This window comes from Engystomops pustulosus, chromosome 2 (assembly GCF_040894005.1).
Source record: "Engystomops pustulosus chromosome 2, aEngPut4.maternal, whole genome shotgun sequence".
Classification (NCBI taxonomy): Eukaryota; Metazoa; Chordata; class Amphibia; order Anura; family Leptodactylidae; genus Engystomops; species Engystomops pustulosus.
This window is the reverse complement of record NC_092412.1, coordinates 219,751,902-219,774,515: the sequence shown is the minus strand read 5'-3', so window position 1 is coordinate 219,774,515 and position 22,614 is coordinate 219,751,902. Positions and strand designations below refer to the sequence as shown.

The window sequence follows — 22,614 nt, the reverse complement described above, 5'->3', positions numbered from 1 at the left end:
ATAAATACAGTGAAGACTGCAAACCCAAATCAGTCTTCTTTAAGCAACTTTTTAGATAAAACTACTGAATCAAACAAAGTAAAATATATATATCCCATATTTAACATCACCCCATCTACCTCCAGATAGAATTAGAGGAGATCTGCCTGGTCTTCTGTCTTTGTCCTTCAAAAGTACAACACCTAAATAGTAGATGCAACAGTGGGTTGGTTAGCACTGAAAAGGTGGGGGTCAAGTAAATTTATTTTACTTAGTCTATGTGAGCATAAACATGTATGGTACCATGAGCTATCGGCACAAATTGTGGCTAGCTGACGGCGCAGGGGCATGTTCTGGTGAGCACACCCTGTCTCACCGCACCATAAGCAAAATGTGGCCACCCAGCTCCTATGAAGTAGTGCTCACCCAAACCAGTTCTGTTTTTAGGTTGGACAACCCCTTTAAAGGAAATCTTCCACCAGGATTAAGGATTGTAAACCAAACGCACTTACACGCAGGTGTGTGCCCCCTTTGGTAGAACCCACTCTTCTTTTAGCTTTCTATACCCATGTTTTTAAAGGTAAAAAAGGCTTATGCAAATGAGCCTTAGGGGCTCCAGGCTCAACTAACATCTATGCAGCACATAGCCCCTCAGGCTCATTTGCATAATATTTAAAGCCCTTTTAAAAAAAAAAACAAAGGCACAATAAGCTATAAAAAGAGCAGACCCTGCCAAAGGGGCCGTGCACATATACCTTAGTGTGCTTGCTTTACATTCCTTGATCCTGATGGTAGATTTCCTTCCTTATCCAATCGACACTCATTATATTTGGTATATTTCACTATAATCTTAAAAACTTGCGAAGATTTCAATGTACTCTATAAAGCAGGTCTAATACAATTTATAAAGTGTATAGAACACCACAAATCATAGAATAGAACCTGTGAGCGTTAGTTGTACCCATGGATTTCTCCCGACCAACAGTAGAGGGCAGTCACAGCAAATTAAAAACAGTTTGGCTTATTATGGGTCATTTTCTATTTGCATATTATTAACATAGCCTAACAAAGAAATTACATTTTACATGACAGCCTTCCGAGCAGCAAGATGTCTATGCATTAGAATCCAGCACTGACCTTTATCACTTAATACTAAAGGTTTTTATTATGCATGTGTACAGATTTATTTTAAATAATTTAGTACCAAAAAAAGAAACGGTGCGTCACTGTCTAGAAGGGTTCAGTGTGCCGCAGCTTTCAGTCTAGGAGCTCTGTTTTGTATAATACCTCATAGCTATGTGTCTATATATATATATATATATATATATATATATATATATATATATATATATATATATATGAGAGAGAGAGAGAGAGTCTATTGAATGTAGAGTAATACAGGACAAAACAAAATATTCCAAATATAAAACCAATTAAGTAAAAAAATAAGTAAAAAACAACTCAAACTATAAACCTAAAAATAAGTGTAGGGTTGTCATGTAACGTATCGTTTAAGGGCTGGTCACCGCTGCAGCCAATCAATGACCTTGTTTCTTCCTGTGGATATAGGGTCACTGATACGCTCTGTGATTGGTTGCAGCAGTAATCTTTCCCCAAATGTCATGTCTGAAATGGTGAATGGGCAGTCAGCGCTGGAATGGAAGGGCCGGGTAGATTTATTTCACTTATTTTAACACTTACTTATAAAGACAACTAAACTTTAAATGGAGTCTTGAGAAGGTTTGAATATTTTTTTATATATTTCTTTTGTTATATATTTTATACCTTTCATATTTTAATATTCACTACTAAATTATGGTTGTTATAGGCAAATTATCCCCCGTATTTGTATTTTAATAAAAATGGATTGGAGATTCAGTTATGTGTTTCTTGAATTAGCTCAAATTTAATTAAAGACTCAAATTTCTCAGTTGAAGATGGATTGAAATTCATATTGTGACTAAAACCTTCTCACAATATGATGTTCTCATGAACATTTGGTCATCTTGTTGCACATAACTGGACTTGTCCAACCAAGAGGAAAGACAAGAAAAAAATATCCATGGAAACTCTCCCAAGACATCTAAGAGATTGTCCAAAACCATAGAGAAGACAAATCTGCTCAGCGTGGGGGACTGCCACCACTTTTGAGAGGTTATATGATACTTTTATGTGGCATGGGCACTCACTGTGCCCAAAAAGAGATTGCAATTTTTAAAACTGATGTAAGATTCTGCACAGAAAGTGGGGATGGTCAGATTCCAAGACAATTTTCAAATGTCATAGCTATACCTACATAGCCAAGATAGACATCAGGGGGAGATTTATCAGAAGTGTCTGAGGTAAAACTGTTCTAGTTGCCTACAGAAACCAATCAGAGCTCCGCTTTCATTTTATAAACAGCTGTTGGAAAATGAAATCTGAGCTCTGATTGGTTGCCATGGGCTACAAAAACAGATTTACCTCAGACATGTCTGATAAATCTCAGGCCTAAGTGGCCGTTCTTCAGCACACCCCACGCTCCTACAGCAAATTAGAACTATTGGTGGTAAGACCTGGCATGCTCCGTAAGAATAGGTATGTATCAAACAGCAACTACTAATTCTGCAGAGGTAGAAAAAGTGCTCAAACAGATGGCAATACAATCCATTATTCCATCCATGTTCTCTATGCAAAGATTTGTTTACTGTCATCAGGCATGCAAGACAGGCACACATGATGTCAACTGAGGGTCTCCTGATACCAAGAGAGGTTTATAGTGGACACTTCTTGCCACCAGGTGATATGGCTACTATCTACTATCTGGTGTCAATGAATTCCATTTTAGCCCCAAGAAACGTCATACACATACAAGGAGTAGCATAACATCTATAAAAGCCGATGTCTTACTTTTACTCCTGACAAGTCAAAAAGGCCAAGGAACCTTAATCTGTGGTAATATTTCCCATTGTTGGAATCGTCATTCAAGCCGTTGCACATTCAGATACATTTGTGCGTAGACATTGCATAAGATACAGAAAAAGCAGCCATGTTTAATGAAACTGGTTATTCAATGAAATTGTATGGCGGATGTAGAGCCAAATGAGGGTTCTCAGGTGCTATCTAGGTAGATGGAACAGCAGCATTTGGTAATATCACTGTATCAAACATGAAGTACCACCCTTGGGAATATGTCCAAAATTGTGGTAAGAATTCCAGTGAATATCATTCATGAACTTGGCACTCGGTGTTCAGGTGCTGTTGCCTATAAAGACCGTGCAAGTAGGATGCTTCACATAAAAAATCTCTTTGATTAGACAAAGTAAAACCAAAAAATTGGGCAAAAGTCAATTCCACTATTGGACAAGACAGGTCATACTATAAACTCCGTTCACAAGACGAGTGTCACGAGACACAAGGAGTGCACTAAGATGGCAGGTCTTTCTTTGATTGGTGGGAAACAGCTTGGAATTGAACATTTCCATGAATGCATTGTGGCAGTAACTATTCATGGAGTGACTATACCCTCGCAGGCTAGTTTTCAAGTTGGTAAATCCAATTCGACAAGGCATCATCTCACTGCAACAAAAAATAAACAGTTGTCAGTACGGGGAACGATGAGCGAGGTGACAGGTTTAGTGTAGAATATCAGGCTGAAACATAGCATTCAGAGATTATGGATTACTCACAATAACAACATGCTCCATGACATACGCAGCAAGACAAAGACGGATTAGAAGACAGTAGAGACCCAGGGCATACAGAAAGCTGCCAGAAGGAAATGCAGAGTAATGGAAAATATATGGACATCTTCTATCTAGATGCCTAGACTTCGTATATGCGAAATGCTCAATGATAAGCAAACAGTGAAAATGAAGGAAATCTCTTCAACTCGGTAGGCGTCAAGTAATCCATATTTATATCCGCCATTATAACAGCATTACATTTTTCACATACCCATGAGACCACAGGTTTTTCTTCCTTTTTATAAGGCCCATTGCCCACAAGGGAGGTTGTTCTGGCATACAATGTGCATGGTGGATTTACCGAGCCCAACCTAGAACTTCTAGACTGAACTGTTGCTAGACTGTTCATTTCAGTAGTTCAAGGTTTACTCTGATAAATCCTGCCCATGCAAGTGTGTTTTATGGAACAATTTTGTGCACAACGGACCTAAGGGTATGTTCTCATGTCAAATTTTGTGGGAGGAAGAAATTAAAACCCAATCCTGTGTATCAATGCTGAAGTATTTTTTAACATGGATTTTGAACCTCCATGCATTGAGATGACTTCATGAAAATCACTCAATAATAGATTACGTTGCTCGAGGACAGTGCATCCACTTATATTATGGTTTCATGTAGAACAGATCCATAATGTACCATCATTATAACTGATATTACATAAAGTAACACAGACCCTTATCTTGGCAAATTTAACAGAAATTCATGAGAAATCCTAATCACATAGCATACTACTGTGTGCATCTTCCTTTAGTAGAGTCACAAGAGCACCAGATATCCCTACTGAGCCATCACTTGCACCTCTAGGCACTATTGTGGACAGATTTTTAAAGGGGTTGTCAACAACTTAGGATAGGTCATCAATATCTCACTGGTGGAAGCCCTATGAGATTTATCTTTGAAGTAGGATTAGAGTGTTTCTACAACTGCAAGTAACACTAGGCTATGTTTCATTTGTGTGATATTTGAAAAGCTTTGACAACTGTGCAGATATCAACATTTTTTGGCAAAGTTAAGTAACAACTTGAATTTAGTTTTTCTGTTGCTATAATGGAAACAGAATTGAAATAAGCCTCACATGTGATTATAATGTAGCCTACAGAGAGTACAGCAAGTATTCAGACCCTTTTACATTTTTTATTATTTAAATCATTGAAGAAAATTAGTAAGATCAAAAAATTTTTTGCTCATCAATGTACACTCTGCACCCCATCTTGACAGAAATGTAGATATTTTTGCTAATTTATTAAACAAGAAAATCTGAAATTTCACATGGTCATACGTATTCAGATCCTTTCCTGTGGCACTTATATTTAACTCACATGCTGTCCATTTCCTTCTGACCCCTCTTGAGATGGTTCTACTCCTTCATTGGAGTCCAATTATTTTAATTAAAAAGACTGGACTTGATTAGGAAAGACACACACCTGTCTATATAAGACCACACAGTGAATGTCAGAGTACATGAGAATCATGAGGTCTAAGAAACTGCCCAAGGAGCACAGAAACAGAATTGTGGAAAGGCACAGATTTAACCAAGGTTACAGAAGAATTTCTGCAGCACTCAAGGTTTCTGAGAGCACAGTGACCTCTATTATCCTTAAATGGAAGAAGTGTGGGACAACCACAACTCGACCTGGCCTTCCAGCCAACTCAGCAGGATCCTTGGTGAGTCTGCCAATGGAAACTTCTCCTCAATGCAAGTCTGCATACTATTTACAAAAAACAAAAAAAAAATAACAAAGTAGTGGCTTCTGAACAATTCTGTGACCGTTCCTGACTGGCCCAGCCAGAGTCCTGACCTAAACCTAATTGAGCATCTCTGGAGAGACTTGAAAATGTCTTCCACCGACATTCACCACCCAAACTGAGGGAACTGGAGAGGATCTACAAAGAGGAGGCAGAGGATCCCCAAATCCAGGTGTGAAAAACTTGTTGCATCATTCCCAAGAAGACTCATGTCTGTACTAGCTCCAAAGCTGCTTCTACTCAATACTGAGCAAAGTGGCTGAAAACTTAAGACAATGTGATATTTCAGTTTTTCTTGTTTAATAAATTAGTAAAAATATCTACATTTCTGTTTTTTCCTGTCAAGGTGAGGTGCAGGGTGTACATTAATGAGCAAAAAAAAAGAACTTTTTTGATCTTACCAATTGGCTGCCACGAAACAAAGAGTGAAATATTTAAAAGGGCCTGAATACTTTCCATACCCACTGTATATTATAGCAATTTTTTCAGATTGCTTTGCTTCCACCATTCTCATCCTGATAAGGTTCTGCTCAGCATCTATTATACCTAATGTATATAAGACTGGTAGTTTGTGAATGAACAACAATAAATGAGAGTTTGACGGTAATAGCCACTGCCTGTGTCAGAGAGACCAGCACTGCGTGAGAGGTTGGCAGATAGCATTGACGAGAGAAGAATTGACAGTGGGGCACACGGACAGGGTTTTTTTTCGCGAACGCGATCAGATTTTGGTGCAATTGGGCCAACTTTCATGTGCCACAAATTGGGGGGTGTGGCCGCCGTACAAGCCGACTGATTCGAACTAAAATTCAAATTGTGTCGCAAGACATGCACTCACGTACACCGAAAAGAAGATGGTGAACTCCGGCGGACCTCAGCGGGGAAGCTACACATTCAGGATATCGGGCGCAAGATCTTGGTGAATCGCGCTGGACTTCATCCTCGTCGGACAGTCTGGATCGGGGATCGCGACAGGACTGGGTAAGTAAATGTGCCCCAGTGTGTTTAATCTGGGAGTGTAGCATTGTGGTACAACATTTGAAATCTACAGTATTTTTCGGACTATAAGGCGCACGGGAGTATAAGGTACACCATCAATAGATGCCTGCTAAAATGTCTAGGTTCATATATAAGGCGCACCGGATTATAAGACGCACCTGATTATAAGGATGAATGACCAGCAGGTGGCAGACCTGTGCACAGTTCAAGGCAGCTGTTGTCTGTAATAACGGTTCATATATAAGGCACACTGGACTATAAGGCACACCTTTGATTTCTGAGAAATTCAAAGGATTTTTTTGTGCACCTTATAGTCCGAAAAATATGGTACTTATTTTTCCATCTTCACCTCAGTAAGTCTCTTGTAGAGACTGAAGTGCACACTTCTACGCCCCCTCCAGACTACCAAGTCATGTTTCACACTACACTAGTTCCTTTTTTATGTTGTATATTGTTATAGATATTATATATCTCTAATCACTCTAATATCTCTCACAATATATTCAATTATTGGAATTGTCTTTGAACTTTAACCTATTTCCCATGAACAAACATCTAAGTATACTCTGATAGTGAGCAGGTATCTACTATGGCTTGTCTACTTACGGACAAGTCATGTAACAAGTCCGATCTCCACCTGCAGAGCACCGGCAGGGAGCAATATCAAAAGTGACGAGTGATACTACACATTCAGAATATGTTGTGTATTTTCTGTTCTTTATAGTTTCCTTAACAGTATCTATTGATTGCCAACTTGTTTCAACACTAAAAAATGTGTGTCCTAAAATAGTAATAAAATGAAGCAAAAATATCAAAGGTGGTTTCCATAAAGTTATTTGCATAAAGAGAATTTTTGTCACCACTTATCCTTAGGATATCAGAATGGTAGTGGTCCACCTTCTTGTCTCTGATTTGAGCCGCTGTAGATCAACTGAGCCAAACAAGTAGCCTATGGAGGGATATGTTATATCTTATGTAGTAATTAAAGATGATCCCCCTGTCAAACTGGCTGGATGTTGACTGGTAGTGGTAGTGATGATGGACCTCTCAGCGGTTAGTTATGAAGGTTAGTAAAGTTTTAGGTACTATTAAAGTAACTGAAGCTACAAAACAATTTAGAGCAAAATGATGAAGCTTTAAGTCATAAGATGCGTTTGTTGATACTAAGCTGCTTTTTATGTTGCAAGCTCTCAGGCACTGGATCGTTTACATGGCTCACGAGGCCATTTTCATGCAACAGAACATAGGACCATATGACAAGGAGTGATATTATTACATATAAACTCCATAGATGAAAACGTCATGGAGTTTGGTTTCCATGTAAGGATGGAAGAAGCCAGTCACTGCACAGGCAAGATGGATAATAGGTTTAGAAACTATTGTATTACCTATGTTAGACGCTCAAACCTTTCACAACCCAGCTCATAAGACACAATAGTACAGCTCGCCCATGCTGCCTAGGGTTGGACATCTGTAGACAATGCTACTTACTGTACTTGAGCCGGAACTTGACTGGCTGAGCTTATCAAAACGGAATTTGAGGTTGGATCTTGGGGAATTTCTACTCTTTACATCTGTGAGAAGGAAAAATGATCAGAGGTGATTTTACGACTTCATTCACCCTCCGGCCTTGTGTGGGAAGCTTCTGTACTGTCAAATTATAGTAGATCTAAATCATAGACTATCCCCTGCGAGGGATATTGAGGAGACCCCCTTTGCAGGTGTGTGGTCACTAAAAATTTGGGTAAGGGGATATGAGTGAGAGATTTTCTTGGGTGAAAAAAATAAAACTATACCTCCAGGGCTAACATTAAATAAATTAAGAAATTTCTAGAAGCCTTGGGACAAACCTTGATTTGAAGGCAAAACCATGTCAACTGCAGATAGCTGCAGTATCATAGTTTTTGTCACTCATTAGCAGAGCACAAAAATGTTTTGGTTAAGTAAGAGGCCAAGGGTGGCTTATCCCAAGTCATGTTGCAAAACTTCCAGAAAGTTGGTAATTAACTTAGCATAGACTTAAAAGGAGCCGCCTTCTATAAAGTGGCATTAGAGGTAATAATTTTTGATTTTTCCCCCTTGGAACACATATATGCATATTCCTTTTCCCTGGACTAAATAGTTTAATAGATGCAGTTACAATTTAAGTTGCGAATCATAAAAAATAATAGTGGCCTTTTTAAAACACCGCAAAAATCCTTGTGCTTAAATATTGTTGTCCAAAGATCTACTTCGAAGTTCCCCTGAGCATTTCTTTAAATCAGTCTTCTATAGCTTCTTTTCAAAGCTCTCACATTGGTGGAGCCAAATTATCTTCCGCATCTTCATACACAAAATAGGATTTAATCTCAGTTAACAAATGTGGAATAACCTGAAAGTAGACCTCTGGCTTTAAACACAGGTATCTCAGCAGAGGAATAAAAAGGCTTATCCAATTATAAATATATATATATATATATATATATATATATATATATATATATATATATATATCTGCTCAAATTGTTGTACAAAAATTCTAATCTCATTAGTAATTCACCACATCTCCAATTCCAACCCCACCTGTTTCTCTGGCAAGTTCTAATCATGATCCGGTGATGACCTTTCGTGATGGGATGTGTAATCACTAAAGCCAATTACTGGCCAGAGAGTTGGCCAAATACAGTCAGTGATTGGCTACAATGGTTATATGTCCCCCATGTTAGAATGTCTCCATTTCACCAGGAATAGAGAGTGTAAAAAGATAAGGCAGTATCAGAACAGGAGATGGAGGCTGATAAGGTGGGTATAACTTTTTAAAAGGAAATAAAAGAATAACTAAACTTTTGACAAAATTCCATAAATCAATAGTTCAGATGATAATAGTGAATTTCGTAATATACTTTATGAAAGAAATCTGTCACTGTGTCCTTCTTTTTCCTCTGCCTTTCTTTCTGTATTAAGCAGCTTGCGTAAATCGGCTTTCTGCCCTGTATCCACTGACAGCTGAATGATAAAGGGACCTGATAAAGTTTCTAATGACTTTAATCTTTACAGACAGTCCCCGGATAGTCCAATCTTCTTAAAGAGCTCAAACATTAAGGGAAAATATACTCTAGATATGGAAAGATGGATATTGACCCCATACTTCTAGAATCTCTATCACTCTGATTCTTCCAGTTTTGGGGCCATGCATCTGACTGGAAGTACAGGGGGGTCATGAGTCCCACTTCATCAATGAGCAGAAGAACATTGGATAACACAGGAAGTGAAGTCCTCTGGAAAACATAAGTGATACCCTGGGTCCAAGAGGCCAGTCATTGGTTTAAACAGATCCTGTGACCCTCCTAGAAATCCAGGTAGGTGCAGGTGCCAAAACTAGAGGTAACATGTCAATCGGGAGCCAAGTACATATTCTTCCATATCCCATGGATTCTTCTTATCTTGACCCCCCCCTCCCCTTTAGTTACTATCAGCTTCCTTATCTGTCTAATATAGATGAACCTTAAAAAGCTTTCAGATACTCTGCTCACTACAGGAGAAAGAAGCAGAAAGAAGGCAGGAAGAAGCTGTTTTACTGAATTGAGTAGATTACAAACATTACAATTATCACCTGCCCTTTTCATTTCTAGAATTAAAAAATGTTTAGTTTTATTTTATTTATATGAGTTCATATTGCATCCAAGAAACTCTTCATTAAGGAAGAGTTTAGGTCAGATCTCATCAGACCTTAAACTAACATCATTTTAAAAGCACCAACTTATTTCCCTAAATGTAAAACCATTCTATAAACTTGTGCTATAAATAGCAAATAGCCTCCTTTTTAAAGTCCTATAGCCTTAAAGTTGAATAAGGGAAGCACCTGTAGGGCTCCTGCTCATGATTACAGGGGTAGTGGGAGTATGGCTCTCGTGGCTAGGCGACGGACTGTAGGCAAACACTTCCTGTCTGTAGGGTGATGCTGTCAGAGGTTGGCTGCCCTGTGGAAAATGTTTGTAAAAATAGATTTAGATCCTTTTTTTCTGTTTTTCATTCAACAAAGGCAAAAGTAACTGCTGGATCTTATTACAAGTATAAGGCAATGCACACAAATATCCTACAAAGAAAAAAAAAACTGACAGTCTGTATTATTTTCTGCTCTCCTTTATCCCCCTAAGCAGTCATAAAATCATTTGTTGTTATGGCTACCAGAAGATTTGCGCACATTGAACCATTATATTAAATAAGCCCTAAATGTTATAGATTGACTTCAGTTACTCCGGTTATTGGACATTTGTCTCAGATACAAGTTGACATGAAATACATCACACTAAGTATTCCAAACTGGCATCAAAATGCTGAAGACGTTCTAATGGTTATGTCAATTCTGTGAAGACCACTCAAATTAGATACATCATAACAGTCCTAGTAAGAAGATATTGCTTCTCCAGTGCCATGGGAGTTTCCAACAATATTTAAGCAATTTATAAAAAAAAATATTTCCTATTTATGTTACTGGAACAATACAGTAATGACTCCGATGATCTGTATTTTTCATTATGTGAATTAATTGACTAAGCCCCCCCCCCCCAATTTGGTGTATATACTAATGTTTAATTTACATACATTTTATTAAGTACCTATAATCTTATAAAAATGCTATAGTCAGCTTGGAATAAACCACATTACAAAAGAATTAATTTTTCTCTGCATTCCTTGCTTGTTCAGGGTTAGTGTAGAGCATGATCTGGGCAGAGTGCCTTTTATACTAGGTACTAGGTGCTGATCATGTCTGTTAAGATGTATAAGATGATCACAATTGTTGTTGGACTGGTCCACCAAAGTACCAGAGGATCCTCCAGTGGGCCAAGGCTCTAACCCAACAATGGAATCTATACGTCAAGCAGAAGACAACCCAATTTGAAGGCTACAAAAACTATTTACTAGAGGCTGATGCAGGTTGGGCCTCCAGGATAATTTTGTGTGGTGTCCAAGGAAGATTGCATTACATTACTTGGTAGCAATCTACGCTGTGTCTATGCTGGTAACAATTAATTCACTAACTGTTCTAGGAAACTAGAGAATTGTAAATGGAATGAAATAATTATACCTTGATGCCAATCTGGACTGGTTTAAAGTTCCAAGAATTCTGGAAAACCATGCGGGGTGGGGACGCCAAAAAAAAGAAAATGTACTTACCCTGCTATGGCTCCTAGTTTCTGTGTCTCAACAATATTTTAGGTCTTAGGCACCTGGAGCCTGCCTGTAAATGGTGGGAGTCATTGGACCCATGCACAGCTAACTAGGAATTCTGGAAAACCCATTAAGGCTATGTTCACTAATGTTGTCTGGGATCTTGATCATAATGGTAACTGTGATGTATCGTCAGATTAGTGTGTGATACCACTAGTATTTGCCATGGCTAGACTGTATTCTAGCATTTGAAACTTGTTAACTCGTGAAACCAGACCATGTATATTAGCTGAAGAGTTTATGGCTAGAATTGCTGTGCAAATAAAGGATATCATAAAGCTTGTTCTATTGTTGAACTCCATTTAATCCAACATTATGACTAGGTACCTTCAGAAGGAGCAGTGAGCTGGGCTATTTTCTGGATTTCAACATTCCCAGTTGCCCAATCCATTGTTCCCATGGGACACTTGCCTATGGGTATTAGGGCAACATAAGTGCCTAGTCTCAATAAAATACTGTATACCTATACCGTCCAGGGGTACATGGAATAAGTACTTAAAGGGGTTTTCCCATGAATGAAAGTTAGGCCCTAAACCCCTTTAACACTGCCCAATATCATGTGTAGGATGTAATTCTAATAATCACACACATACAGCTTAATTTTAAGACAAATACTCAAATTACCAATTTTACCAAGTGTATTGAAGGAAGGTATATTTATAATTGTCTATTTAAGTTTTGGGTCGTCTTACATTTTTGAGAAGATCTGCTCCTTATCTCCACTTGTTCTACTAAACCATATAACAGAACATTAGTGATGTTCTACCCCGCTTTAAGGCAAATCAATGTGGAAAAATTGGATTTCCTGAATTTCTATGAACACAAGGCATTCATTCAAGGCACATTAGTATCTGTTTAATATACGCACCACACTCTCATATTCCTCCATAGCCTCGCTCTCTCCAGCTGTGCTGCTGAAACTGCTCGTACTGGATGAAGAGCGGGAGATGTTGGATCTCCCATTCTCTTTCAGCTTGATGTACGGCCTGAAAAACAAAATGATATAAGGAAAAATTCATAACACAAAAATCTTAACATTTTGATTTTAAGGCCATTGATCACTACCAAATTAGCTGTATAAATTCTGAGAAGCTATTAAAGATCTTTAAAATGATGTATATACGTGAACCAATAAAAAAAAAATTATACCCTCCACAACTGATCCTCAACTGCTCCTATTATGTGATTCGTGGCTCCTCGCTGATTTCTGCTTGTTGGTTATTTTATAAACAAGAAATGCCAATTCAACCAATCTCTGGTCAACCTACTGACCTGCCTCAGACAGTGAATGCTAAATTTCCTGAATGTCAAGAAAGAGCAGGAGAGCGGAGAGCAATAAAAAGCCAAGTAGTCACAAGTATAGGCTTTAAATAAATGCCATTGGCCAATGCCATTTACTTAACATTTTCTTGTAGGTAAATTTAAAATGATCTCCTAAACCAAACACTAACATGCATGTCTATATGGCTTTTAAAAGATCAAGAACTCTCTAAATGGGTTCTGGTTGCAGGGTTCCGATCTTGTGAACCACACGCTGAGATGCACTGCTTGGGGATATGATGTTTAGTTCCCTTGGCTAGGTTGGGTGTGCATTGTGTGGAAAGCTGAGTGGTTTCATCTTGGAGTTTAGTGTGTGTGTCAGGTGTGGGTTATGGACGGCCTACCCAATCAGCAGCTGGGGTGGTGTCCATACTCCAAACTCCTAATATACCTGCTCCTCCCTTCACCCAGGTGCTGGTTGTACTGGTCTTCTGAAACTTGTGGTTCTATCTTCTACATTCTGTGTTCTGACCCTTGTTTAATTTTTTGACTACGCTTTGCCTCGTTATTTCATACTTTGCAGCCATCTTGGTTATCCTGACTCCACTTGTCTCTTTCTCTCTCTTGTATCTCTCTGTTGGTTTGTCTTCTGATCTGAGCACTTACTCAGAGTTGGGACTGTCAATGTGCCCCAGTTTATTAACCTATACAAGGGCATGAACCTTTTTTATCTATGTTGACATAAGCATTTTGGAAGCCAGAGAAGAACTGGCTAAAGCATACATGTTATCCATGCACACAAGCCAAGCAAGAACACGGCTGGAAGGAGGAAAGGGACCATAAGGACCATGATATGGCCGCAAATTGTGTGGCCATATAACAGGCCAGAATATGGTTGTGTGCATGGTGCCTTACTCTGGAAGGATCACTATTTATTTCAATTGCAGTGCAAACAGCACTGTTATAATTTTTGGAAATTTAGGACATGATTGAAAGCAAAACAATATTTTATTTTAATCTTACAGAATCCTTTAATAGACAGGTCTCTTTTGGTGACCTTAATGATTACATGAGTGGTTGCAATTGATTGCTAATATACCATCTGAACTGTGTTTGAAAATGGTTAAATATAATGTGTATGAAGGCAAAATATATTTTTTTCTCTGTAAGGTTTTTTTATTTGATTATAAATACAACTGTTGGAGCTTGTACAGAGCAGCAGAGGATATTTCCCAGTGGAGAATAGAACAAGCTCTTGTAGATCACTACCAGGATTTAGCCAGAGGTAGTTACAGAGCAGTTGTAAGGCAACGGGAAGAAGAATTATATTCAACAGTGGAATACTTGAGAAAAAATACTACATGATAGAGAATTCTAAATACTATAGAATACTAAATGGTAAGAGACAAAGGATCCTGAACTGATGCAATATGTGTATTTTCCTTTATTGTGTGATACTTGGTGCCAACTAAATAAGGACATACTGTAGACTGTAGTGCACACTGTAGACTTATTAAGTGGATACTAAAGACTGACTGTAGACAAGAGCATACTGGAGATTTACTGTAGACTACTACACATTAAAGACTTACTGTAGTCTAGAGAATATTGCAGACTTACCGTAGTTTAGTGCACACTGTAGTCTTAGCAAATTACTTAGTTTAAAGACTGACTTTAGACTAGAGGATACTACAGACTTAATGTAGACTTTTTCACAGAGCAGACTTACTGCAGACTAGTACACACTGTAGACTTGGCAAGTGACTTAGTCTAAAGACTGATTTTAGACTAGAGTATACGGTAGGCTTACTGTAGACTATTACACACTCTAGACTTAATGTAGGATAAAGCTTGCTGTAGACTTACTGTAGACTACAAGTCCCTTGAAGTGCTCCATTTGATTAGAGCGCTGGAACCCATTCTCAAGCTGTACCCAATTCACATCTCTGTTTTTTGCCTTCTAAAAAAACTTTTTGCTTTTTGCTTTCAATCATCAGCTTTAACATTGAGTTGTGGATAGAGTTTATATTTTTATTCCAGCATCTTCTGACTCCCTAACTTCATGTAATTCCCTGGAAGATGCTCGGATCGATGTGTAACAACACAATGAGCTGATTTATCTAGTTTTAATTCACCTGGTAACACAACGCTCATTTAAAATCAATGCGTCTTACAATGAAATATTGATTCTCTTATAGGTGGCGGAGCATTTATATGGCGCACATCTAACCTTTGTATATTGGCAGATGTAAATTGTGAATAATTATTAGCAATAATTAGATCTGACCAGCTACAGAGGGTGAGCTACTGAGTCACTGTCCAATATAGGAACTTACATTCATGTTTATCAGTGTCCTGTACAGACCAGAGCTAGATTTTCGGTCACAGATCGCCAGGGATGGCCAATACCTCTCTGCAGCTATGGTTAAACTGCTGGCAGCTTCCCTTAAACTGTATACAATGATTCACGTTTTTTTGTTTGGGCCAAGGAGCAAATGATTTTTTTCATTGAAATTTACATATTTTTAGATATGATATCTTCTCAACCTTCTCAGATACCATCATTCTGTAATTATTTGGCTTCAGTGCTACACAAAATGACTGTATTATCATTACCTTTCTTTGTTGGGGCATATCTCCGGAGAACTGGGATTAGATGAGGTTTCAGATTTCACATCCTGTGATGAATGGGCACAATCTTGAATTTTCGGTGTGGCGGACATGCTATCACTGTCAATTAGAGAGAGGAAAAGTTACTATACTACAAGCAGCATATAAATGATCTACCATCCAAACACATATTTAGAAGACAATCCTCTTGAAAACATAAAAACACAATGAACTTTGAAAATACTTGATATGAACCACCAAAATCCATCAGGATTCAGCAGACGCTTACTCATAGAGCTAGGTACTGTGCCCATGGTAATCTTCTTATATTTGTTATCCATGGCCATATTCCTAAAAGGGGTGTTACCAGAGCCCCTCCATGGTGCAGCTTCAAAAAGCTGTTACACTGTCTCCCCCTGCTCTGTAAGCACTTGCCTCTTCTCTCTGCCTGATGTAATCTTACAGCAGCAGAGAAAGTTTCAGCACACAGTGGAAGGGTGAGTGCTCCTGCACACTGTAAAAGACTATAAAGCCTCATCACGGTGGGGCTCTAGTAACACCCCCAGAGACCTTCAAGGTCATTAGCATAATTTTGATTTTAAAAAGTAGGAGGCCTTGGATAAACAAATAAACAATGCCAGGTTGCCCCATTCATCGCTATGGAGCTGACAGAGATTGGTGATGGAGCGCCATACTCGGCAATCTCCTTCAATTCCTTTGAGATCAATTGGCTTCTCTGCTTATCTCGGGGAGGGATGAGGGGTTCGATGAGGGGTCTGACAGAATACATTGGATCACATCAGACCCCCTGTGTCGTGATCTGTGCGGTGGTCTCATCACTATGACCCCCACCGATCAGCAAGTTAAACCCTATCCTGTGGATATCCTTGTTTTAAGTGGGAAAACCCCTTTTATCTTGACCTTTCAGAAAGAAGATCTATGCTGCAGTTCTTACTATAGTAGACATCAGTCTATCCTTAGTTTCCACCAGTGTTGTAGTAATTACATTCATGGTACAAAGATTCTATACAGCGGCAGCCAATCATATGTTCTGCGGCTCCATACATTTTCCCAGTTTCCAGGAAAATCATGTGTGAAGTACATTGATAGAAAGTAATGCTCTTCAATGACAGACACAGACTAGTTATTATAATAAGGTGCTGTGAAATATAACATTTATAAATGTCAGAAAAGAGCAATGCTGAGAGTACACAAAGGACCAGACAGGCAGAGCAGAACTAAGAAATATGTATGGTCATTTTGGAGAATGTGATCAGTAGAAAAAAACATTGATAGAGGTCATGCAGTGCAAAATCTATCGCCTGTTTTCTTTTTACAAAAGCAAATCCACTTGCAGAATCCTCTTCCCATCCTGATACGGGATCTGTTTGTTAAAATTGTTTTTATAGGTTCCGTTGTCTGAAAAATCCAGTTTTAAAAATATATATGAGCTGCAAGTGCTCTGGGGGGAGTCTCAGGAGCCCCTCCATGCTCCGGCTGCACTGGTAAATATACGCCCCCTGGAGCACTCATGCCCCCGCTGCTTTGTCTTAGATACCTGAAGCCAAAGTCATAGAGTTGCTGCACTGAAATCCTTCATCTCATTTTTAATCTAAAGTCAATGGATTTTTCATGAACAGATCCTTCATGAAGATGGTAGGAGAATTCTTCAAGTGGACATGATTTTGTAAGTAGAAAATTAAAGAAAATCTACCATCTACTACCTTCATCTTGGAAAGATTGTAAACCAAGCACACTAACATACAGGTGTGTGCCCCTTCTGGCAAAATGTGCCCTTGTTTTAGCTCCTTATGCCCTTGTGTTTTGCAAAAAATGCTTTAAAATTTATGCAAATGCACCTGAGGGGCTCCAGGCTCAATTAACAGCTATAGAGCACAAAGCCCCATGAGCCCAGGCTCATTTGCATGATTTTTAAAGCTTTTTAATGTAAAAACAATAGCATAAGACGATAATGGAAGAGAAGATTCTGGCAGAGGGGGCACACACCAGTATGTCAGAGTGCTGGGTTTACAATCCTTCATCCTGGTGTTAGATGTCCTTTAAGGTTCTTCTTCAAATTTAAATTTGCTGATACAACTGATATAAGTAAATATTACGTCTAATGATTTTATCATGCAAGACAAGCTTTACCATCGAGTTCGACTTTCAGACGGTGTCTCAGCTCCGGTGTGCAATCGAGGAAAGAGACCAGATCTCCGCTTTATGGGGCTCTTGGACTGTGTCTTTGTCACCACTGTGGGGGGCTGGAAAACATATTCACAAAAAATTATTATTATTATCTGCCTTGTATTAAACTAAAAGGAAATCTACCATCAAAATCAAACATGATAAACCAGTGACAGAAAAGCCCCACACCAGGAAAAAATACTTAGGGATTGGAGGGAGGGTGAGACAGTGTAGCATTCTGTGAAGCTTAAGTGTCCCCAGTTTATTATGCTTGATTTTGATGGTAGATTTCCTTTAATCTTAGCATTCTAAGATTGTCTGAATCTGCAATAATCTATTGCTTATTTTTTGTTTATTTGCAAACTACTGTATAACCTTTTTGCTGACCAATTGTACAAAAGAAGCAAATAAAAAAAAGTAGATCAAAGAGGTGTATTCACTTAACTTTAGATGCCAGTCCATAAGCACTCTCAATCAGAGAGCCCTTAACACTAGGTGTGGATCGTATTAAAAAAAAAAATCTTTAACCCAACATTTACAGTACTTCGTGGTGGGATCTTCCATTAAAATCCAAAAATTCCCACCTAGTGGACAATTGCTGTATAATCTGCTCCAGTTTCTCGTGCAGGCTGTAGCCAGTGTACGGGAGCAGTCAAGGAAGTCAAGGAAGACTTCAAGGAAGGAAGACTTCAAGGAAGACTTCTTCAAGTCCCTCCATGCCCACTTTGAGTGGAGGTGGTGTACGGAGGAAAATAGTTGCAAATCTTGGCTGTGTGCCAGGAACTGCAACTATTTCAAGGTCTGTACTGCACAAAACACTATGGGTAGAACAGGCCCATATTCAGGCATGTGATTATCTGTCATTTTACAAAAAAACCCTCAAACCTATTATTCCCTAGGTGAATAAGGACATTTATTTCCAATGACTATGTAATAGATGTACATATGACTTAAAAATAAAGAGAATAAAGATGTCAAAAACAATTCTGGAGATGAGCTTTGCGCATATAAAGAGAACACACAGTACAGGAGACACTTCTACATTCCCAATGCTTACGGAGAAGGTGGTTTTGGTCATTTCCGCAGTTGTGTGCACAATGCCTCCGCTTAGGCTCCCAGATATCCCCCCGGATTGATGCTTTTTTTGACTTCCCACCATAGTTTCCATGGAATGACTGCGTACCCGGATCGCTCTCTTAGACAAAGAAAAGAAAGAGGAAAATAAATAGATTTTTTTATGTGTTGACCATAAAACCACCGGGCAGTGTTTGCTATCAGATAAGCGGCATTGTCTACTGCCTAAAGATTAATCCAAACATGTATAACCAGAGGAACATGTGCTTGTTCTCAAACATACTGTCATCAGAATCATTTGTATCCTCATCTCAGCACATTGTCTGACCGTGGCCTTTTACACATATATAACAAGTCTCTAGAAAAAGACACTTTGATATTGAGCACTTTCCATTTCTTGTCTGAGCTGCTGTGTACTGTGGAAGATGTGCACTGCTATATACATATTATACTGTGCAATGTGCCACACAACATGTATATAATGGTGAACATCCTCCATTTTTAGCTATGCAGGTCAGATGCCAGGGCCCCCTGACACTGCGGGCCCCATAGCAGCTGCTACCACTGTAGTTACGCTCCTGCAGACAGTATAGGCAGTTGGTGTACTCGATCCAGGTCAAGGTGTTTTCATATCAGCTCTTTTTTGTCAGAAATTGCTTCGCTATTCACTAAGCTAAACCTACTGGACTATTTTAGATAGAGGAGACCTTTAGGAAGGAGAAATCATGTTTAGGTACCTTGGCTTATATTCCAGCATATACAGTATTTATCCCTTGCAGTGTAGCAATGACTGGTGGAGGGAATCTCAGCAGCTTCATCCCTATAAAATTATTTATAGTAATAACACAAAACCTTTTATCCAGAATGATGTAATCATTTCAAGGCCATTACCAAGTGTTTACTTTAATAGGACAGAGGAATATATCATGTAGGGAAGTACTGTAAAAAAAAAGACTGATAGTTGAGAGTTTTGAGAGCAGGCTCGGTTGAAATTCCGAAATATCTTTATTGTAGCATGTAACTTCCCAGTTAAATTGACGGCCCCTTTCTGTGTCCACTGACGGATCTTTGTGCCTCGTGCCCTTGTGAAATCTTGTCTCCTGTTTCCTTGTGCATTTATAGTGTTTTCCCGTTGTGACCTTGATTCCATCCTTGAGTTCACTCCTCTGCTGCCAGCCCTGACATTCTGCCTTGTTCCTGACTCCAATCCTGTGCCCCCTGTCCTGACCTCCAGCCTGTCCACCACTCCGTCTCAGCCTTACCATTCTGTACCTCGCCTTGGCCACCCCGTGGGAAAATCGTGCTTGGGGAACGACGTAGTGATATCCCACCGCAGCAAGTCCAACATGCTTTGCGGCGGGCTCTGGTATAAACCAGAGGTGGTTCAGTGGGTCCACTACCCCTCATCCTGACACTCCCATCTGTCATGACAAAGATTTGGTGCTTCCAAATGATGCCACCAGGGTGTGAGGGGGGGGGGGGGTCGATAAACTATCCCAAGATGGTGGTGCGCATGCTGGCATTTACATAGTTAATAGCGCTGGCACTGACCACATAGCCTATGAGCAGTCTTCATACATCCTTATGAACATAACGATGTATAGGTCCTTCATGTGTTGTTGAGTTGTTAACATATACACTCCACACATTGCACAGTCAGGTCAAGTAATATTTATGAAGCAGCCATGTATGTATTAAATTATTCACAGTACGTATAAGGAAAGTGAAGGGCACATTTTTGTAGTTTAGTGAACAGCATATTTGTCTCAAATGAGATTCTAATTGGAAGTGGCCTGACTAGGCGGACTGCAATCCCAAGCAATTATAGAGCATCTAGTATGTTATTAACAGGCAAACACCTCACCAGACGACCATGCCAGCCATTATCTTCCAAAGTGGCACCGCTACCAGGGGCTTAAATGCTGATCAAACCCGGAGACGGCGTTCTGAAGCTGGAATCAGAGCGGTACTCTTTAATTAACCATTCTGCAGCTGTTTGGATCCACGTTAAATGTCAGTCCTGGCAGCTATCCCGGTATTCGTACATGCCATCTGGTCATGGGATGTCAATTAGGGAAAGCGCTATATATATATGTGCATGTTTAATGGGAAATATTTCTTATTTCAAAGGAACTGCTCTATTCAGTAAAACATTTCTATGTTCAGCTTAAAGTCAACTGGAAATAAGTTTGCATTCTGGTCCATTTACTTAGAAAAGATAGAACATACAGCATAATTGATGTATGTTCTACTTATAGCTTTTATAGGGAATGTCTCCACTAAATTTAAAGGGGTTGTACAGCCACTCACATGAAAAATTAAACTAACTTGCTGTTCTGTTGGGGTCCTGATGGTGAGACCCTCATGGATCACGAGACTGGGGGTCCATTGTACCTCAAATATCTGGTTGTACATGTACCCTATTCTTTGCCGCTAATCGAGATTGCCGTACCAATTGTTTTCTAGATCACACATTAATGTGTAAATGATGTCCATATAGATGCAGGAAGGGGGGGATGATGTCACAGCTTATCTCCTCCCCCACCCTGTACAATGACCTCTATATAGATAACACTGACCCATCATTACATCACTACTGACAATACATGATGTCACAGCTTATCTCCTCCCTCTCCCTGTACAATGACCTCTATATAGATAACACTGACCCATCATTACATCACTACTGACAATAGATGATGTCACAGCTTATCTCCTCCTCCTCCCTGTACAATGACCTCTATATATATAACACTGACCCATCATTACATCACTACTGACAATACATGATGTCACAGCTTATCTCCTCCTCCCTGTACAATGACCTCTATATATATAACACTGACCAATTATTACATCACTAAAGACAATACATGATGTCACAGCTTATCTCCTCCCCCTCCCTGTACAATGATCTCTATATAGATAACACTGACCAGTCATTACATCACTACTGACAATAGATGATGTCACAACTTATCTCCTCCTCCCTGTACAATGACCTCTATATAGATAACACTGACCCATCATTACATCACTACTGACAATAGATGATGTCACAGATTATCTATATAGAGGTCATAAACTGTGACACCATCTTTTCTTAGTAGTGATGTAATAATGGGTCAGTGTTATCTATATAGAGGTCATTGTACAGGGAGGGGGAGGAGATAAGCTGTGACAACATCTATTGTCAGTAGTCATGTAATGATGGGTCAGTGTTATCTATATAGAGGTCATTTTACAGGGAGGTGAGGAGATAAGCTGTGACATCATCTATTGTCAGTAGTGATGTAATGATGGCTCAGTGTTATCTATATAGAGGACATTGTACAGGAAGGAGGAGGAGATAAGCTGTGACATCATCTAATGTCAGTAGTGATGTAATGATGGGTCAGTGTTATCTATATAGAGGTCATTGTACCGGGAGGGGGAGGAGATAAGCTGTGACATCATCTATTGTCAGTAGTGATGTAATGATGGGTGAGTGATATCTATATAGAGGTCATTGTACAGGGAGGAGGAGATAAGCTGTGACACCACCTATTGTCTGTAGTGATGTAATGATGGGTCAGTGTTATCTATATAGAGGACATTGTACAGGGAGGAGGAGGAGATAAGCTGTGACATCATCTATTGTCAGCAGTGATGTAATGATGGGTCAGTGTTATCTATATAGAGGTCATTGTACAGGAGGGAGGAGATAAGCTGTGACACCACCTATTGTCAGTAGTGATGTAATGATGGGTCAGTGTTATCTATATAGAGGTCATTGTACAGGGAGGGGGAGGAGATAAGCTGTGACATCACCTATTGTCAGTAG

General features: G+C 39.2%; 1 protein-coding gene across 8 annotated transcripts in view; it reads right to left on the bottom strand.

The window, feature by feature from the left end:
• Positions 1-670: 670 nt before the first annotated feature.
• Positions 671-22,614, bottom strand: part of RAP1GAP2 (RAP1 GTPase activating protein 2) — a 517,296-nt gene continuing 495,352 nt past the window's right edge. For 7 of the 8 annotated variants that reach the window (XM_072138202.1, XM_072138206.1, XM_072138204.1 and 4 more), the window contains 7 exons: positions 18,775-18,912; positions 17,682-17,794; positions 15,537-15,650; positions 12,529-12,646; positions 10,291-10,408; positions 7,941-8,023; positions 671-3,537 (listed from right to left, as the gene is read on the bottom strand). In XM_072138202.1, coding sequence (XP_071994303.1) covers positions 3,535-3,537; positions 7,941-8,023; positions 10,291-10,408; positions 12,529-12,646; positions 15,537-15,650; positions 17,682-17,794; positions 18,775-18,912 — 687 coding nt within the window. In that variant the 3' untranslated portion in view covers positions 671-3,534. The remainder of the gene's footprint in view (positions 3,538-7,940; positions 8,024-10,290; positions 10,409-12,528; positions 12,647-15,536; positions 15,651-17,681; positions 17,795-18,774; positions 18,913-22,614) is intronic. The other variant, XM_072138205.1, reaches the window with a different exon arrangement.